At 36.2% G+C, this 4,794-nt stretch overlaps 1 protein-coding gene across 3 annotated transcripts in view; it reads left to right on the top strand.

Annotated features, from left to right (window-relative positions):
• The window catches only part of LOC107738464 (WW domain binding protein 1-like), a 20,018-nt gene extending 17,280 nt beyond the window's left edge, over positions 1 to 2,738 (top strand). For all 3 annotated transcript variants that reach the window (XM_016550223.1, XM_016550222.1, XM_016550224.1), the window contains exon 4: positions 903 to 2,738. In XM_016550223.1, the coding sequence (XP_016405709.1) occupies positions 903 to 1,600 (698 nt within the window). In that variant the 3' untranslated portion in view covers positions 1,601 to 2,738. The remainder of the gene's footprint in view (positions 1 to 902) is intronic.
• Positions 2,739 to 4,794: the final 2,056 nt, after the last annotated feature.

Raw genomic sequence — 4,794 nt, 5'->3', positions numbered from 1 at the left:
CCCCCCCCCACACACACACAAAAGTGCTATATATTGTCTTGTTAAAGTGATATTTCACTTCTTAATGGAAATCTTAATGGTCAAAAACAGTTAAAAAAATATTGTGTTCTGCATAAGGAAGAAAGCGGTGAAGCACATTTATGCCACATAAGAAAAATGACATCAGTCGAAATAGCATTTCATAATTTCAACATTTGATGTCTAAGTCAAAACTGACATAAAAAGTTACAACTATGACATGGTGTCATTATGACATACTAAGTAATTACGTTATGTCAAAATGATGGCCTAAAAGTTACAATTATAATATAAACTATAATTGTGGCATAGAAATTCAAAAGTATGTTTGTCAAAACTGACACTGTCATGATTGACATACTAAGTCATTATAAGAAGTCGATTATAATAAAAAGGTATGATAAAACGTTATAAGTTCAAATTATAATAAAAATGAGTAAAACAAATCTATCATAAAACTATGATATACTATGATAATTATGAGGTAGTTGAAATTGAAAGTCATAATTGACAGACTCAATGTTTCATGTCATAATAATGACTTTATCTCATAATTATGACTTAGTGTGAGGGAAAAAAAGTCAAAATTTAAAGTCATAATTGACACATAGAAGTGTTTTATGTCATAATTTTGACTTTTTATCTCATAAATGTCATAATTTATGTCATTATGATTTACCAAAGCATGATTTTTTATTTATTATTATTATTTTGGCAGAAATGGGCTTCCATAAGAAAGTTATACAAGTTTGGAACAATATGAGAGTATCCCTTTAAAATGTTTACAAATGTAGATTCTTCAACCAAAAACAAAGTCTGAATTTTGAATGCTTCAAATTCTCCCAGCTATTCTCAACATTTTCTCACCATTCTTTATCTTTCAGGATTCCTACCCAACAATCTCCTTCCGGACTATGAGGAGGCAGTGCATCGGCCCGCTACGCCCCCTCCTCCATATAGTGCCTTAAACGCCGGCCCTCCGACCTACACCAGCCCTTTAACCACTGACCAGCAGGATGTGCAGTGTGCACCCAGACAGACCACTCCATTGCCCCCTGCATCTGACACACTCTGTTCCAGACCAAACATAGAGGACATCCATACCTCTAACGGGTACCACCAGAAAGAAGACAGCAAGGGCGAGATCGAGTTAGAGGGGGGCAGATCCGCACAGAGCACTGTGCCCTTAGAGCAGCCTCCCAGCATGGACAAACAGAACGAGTGCAGGAAGGAGCCGCTAAGGAATGTGGCAATGCCTAACGAGAAAGAGAGGATTCTGGGAAGGCGCCGCAGATTTACGGGGGACTCTGGGATTGAAGTGTGTGTTTGTGGGCAATGCTTAGAGAGCCATGAGCCCAAAGAATTCGAGGGACTTTTGAGCGAGGAGGACCAAGAGGACTCTTTCTGCGAGGAATGTGGCCTTCATTCCTATGGAGAGGAAAGTCAGGGACTTCTGTCCCCAGAAAACAGAGTGGAGCGTGGAGCATCGCCTGTGCCTCAATCTCAACCTCATCCTGTCTGCCTCTATTTGCATACTATTAATGAACAAGAGGGTCCACAACATAGTAACACAGAATCATAAAGCTAAATGCATGAAGGAAAAAAAAGAGTGAGATGGCGAAAGAAAAAGTGAGAGGAAACAATTGGATGCTCTCCGCATTGTTGTTTTATGTACAGAGCATGTTTTATGCAGTTAAAAAAGCCAAAAGTGCACAAGGATGAGCTCTACTTGCTCCACTAGACAATACATGTGGTGCTGTAATGGTGCGTTCGGGTACTCCTGGGAGATTCGTATTTACGAGTTGAGTCGTAATTATGACATCAGATGCGTTCAAATCACTGTGGTTGGAGAAAGATGGCGTTGTACTTTTTCTACTAAATAAATAAATAATCCACAAAATAATGAATAAGGAATGCACACAAGGTGTGTTTGTGCATTTTTTAATATTTTTATTTCAAGGTGCTGTAAATTGAATCATATACTATTGTAATTGTACAATACTTTTGTACATGCAACATAGCTAGTTTTATTGTAAATAAAAAAAAAAGGAAAACAAATTTCAGCTAATTTACTGTCAATATGTCTGTAACTCAGAAACTCCAATATCCATAGTTTGCTACTTTATAATTACAACTTTGTGGTGGCAATCATGTGCATTCAACTTGTAAATACGATCTTTCCGACATGACGCACCATAAGACATCCACCAGGTGCGGCCACATTTACTCTGCAAAATTTTGTGGGTGAAGTCATTTCAATTGCAATCCATGTGAACATGAGATTTCGCTCGTGTTCAAGTTGGTAACGTGAATGTGTTGCATTCACCAACAGAAAGCTGCTTGGTTTGAAATTGACCTCTGTGTGAGCAGTGCTTCATGCATCGCTACACTATTGAGAATGGACCTTTTTTACCTTTGAAATCTCGCTGAAATTTTATAATGTGACCAGACTTTAACTGTGCAGTCTTAGTACTGAGATTCTAAATATGTAAACACTGGTGTGCTTGAACTCTCAGTGTCTCAGGACAATCAGAGAGCAATCTAAAAAGTGACTGAACACCAAAAAAAAAAAAAGACAGTGTGCTTTTAATTTCCATGTCGACTTTCCCTAATGTAATGGGACAAATCTTACTGCTGTGTATAAGGTTTTTGTTTTGCACAATCACATTCTTCTGAATGAATCATAGTCATAATTCATTTCAAATACAAAGTATTTACATAGTTTTAATTAATATTTTGTCTGTTTATATTGTCTTCTCTCTTTTTGGCTGTTGTATGCTTTGATGAATTATTCATGTGTATTTGGTATTCAGAACGAGTTTGATTCATAAATCTGCGTTTTTATAGCCAAAGTAGGCTATACAGATTATGACATGGGCCAGATGTTGGAATTAGGCTTGGAGCTTATAAATGCTGCTTTATTAATACTAACCATCAGATTTGGTTGCATGCAAACACTACATAATGTATATTCCTTTGAACCTGTAGGGATAAAAGCCTTGCCAAAGGGAGGTGTCTTTAGTACACAAACATTTACTGCTTAAAGTCAGTTATTGTAGATGCTTAGCCATTGATATAGGCTGTCAAGTAAACAGAAACATTTTGATGTTTTTAAAATAATATACACATAATTGTTGAACTTGATGTTAGATGACACATATGGGTACAGATTTGATTAAGCTGTATGGTGGTAATGTGATTTTTCAAGTGCCTTTTATATCATTTTTGCACTGCTACAACCACTCTAAATACAGTTTCACATGCCAATTGTCCAGTATCATCTTGAACATTAGCCTCATAGAATATATAGTTCAATACAAAAGCTTTTCTTCATGAAAGCTCAAAAGCTGTGCGTTTGATTTTCAGGTCATATACTTTTCAAAGTGCCTTGATTTTCGTTTCACATGCAAACTAATGAGCCATACATATGTAATTAATAAAATGATTTATTTTTGTATTTCTGCACCAAAGTAGCTCCAGTTCCTCCATGACCACTGAAGCACTCTTTCAAAGCTCTCCATGTTAACAAATTAATTTATTTCACTGCCCTAACGAATGTTATTAGTAAAGAGATTGGCTGCTCTTACCGGTGTCTCTGTGATGACAATCTATTAATATTAGTGCTAGCTTGGAGACATATACCTATGAATCAATCTCTTTCTCTGATATATTACAAAACTGCTGATTTTCAAAGTCTTAACGCATCTCGCGTATCTCACGTAAGACTTAAAATACGATGTCATATTGTGCAGCCTGCAGCTGTTTTGTCTAACATTGCAATAATCTGTGTAATGATACGAGTTGTGGCGCAGCTCATGTTTTTATCTTTTTGTCTTGTGTTATGCAAAAAACCCTAATCGTGACACTTTCAATTAAACGCAAATCAAAATAACATGTATAAGTGTTTTCATTTGTTCCTTGTTTTTTTATATGACTATAGCGGCAGGGATTCTGATTCATTCCAGTGACTCGAATCTTTGAATCAGTTCACTAACTAGATCCATTCAGTGGCCATTTGAATAGTGCAGGAATATGGAGCTTATAATATGACAAAACTATTAATTGGCCAAAATGCTTCGTTTGACTTTTCGGAGATCATCTGCTCTTCCCTGTGGATTACCTCTGACCTACTTTCTGTACGATCTGAATTTCTGCATATTGAATTTTAGAATATTGCATTTGATGTTCTGAATTTCCTCTTCATCTAGAAAACTTGAAGCTGTATTTTTTAAAACTGGATATTTGCAGTCAAATAATTCAGAATAAAAAAATCACTGTTTGAAAATACATGTCTATAAAACTCTGCTATAAACTATGTATATAAACGTGCTATTTTACGAACGAGATGTCCTAGTTCAGTTTGTTCACAAACGAGATGTCTCGGTCAGTCAGAGTCGCGTCGACTCGGTCAGATTCGAAACACCGATTCGTTTAGTGAAGGGCGCATTTGTTCAGCAGGTACTAATGAAATGTTTCAAAACTCTCACTCGAATTCTGCTTGCTCGTGATATTTGAAATGAAACATGAACGAAACACAACTTATGCTTCGTGCCTTTATCTTGCCTTCGAACATTATAACAACTCAAAAGAAGAGGCTAAATGTGAAAATCTCAGTCACAGCTATATTAATCTGAAACTCTTATCTCGACTTCGTGTAAATAATCCCATAGTAATATGCTTTATTACATGTTATTTTATTATTCATTTACTGCAGTACTTTATGCATAATCATCATGACAGTTGTTCCTCCTGCGGCATTTATATACGAGTTCCGTG

Source organism: Sinocyclocheilus rhinocerous, unplaced genomic scaffold (genome assembly GCF_001515625.1).
Source record: "Sinocyclocheilus rhinocerous isolate Xijiao unplaced genomic scaffold, SAMN03320098_v1.1 scaffold1907, whole genome shotgun sequence".
Lineage (NCBI taxonomy): Eukaryota > Metazoa > Chordata > Actinopteri > Cypriniformes > Cyprinidae > Sinocyclocheilus > Sinocyclocheilus rhinocerous.
This window is presented reverse-complemented; position numbering and strand designations above follow the sequence as displayed.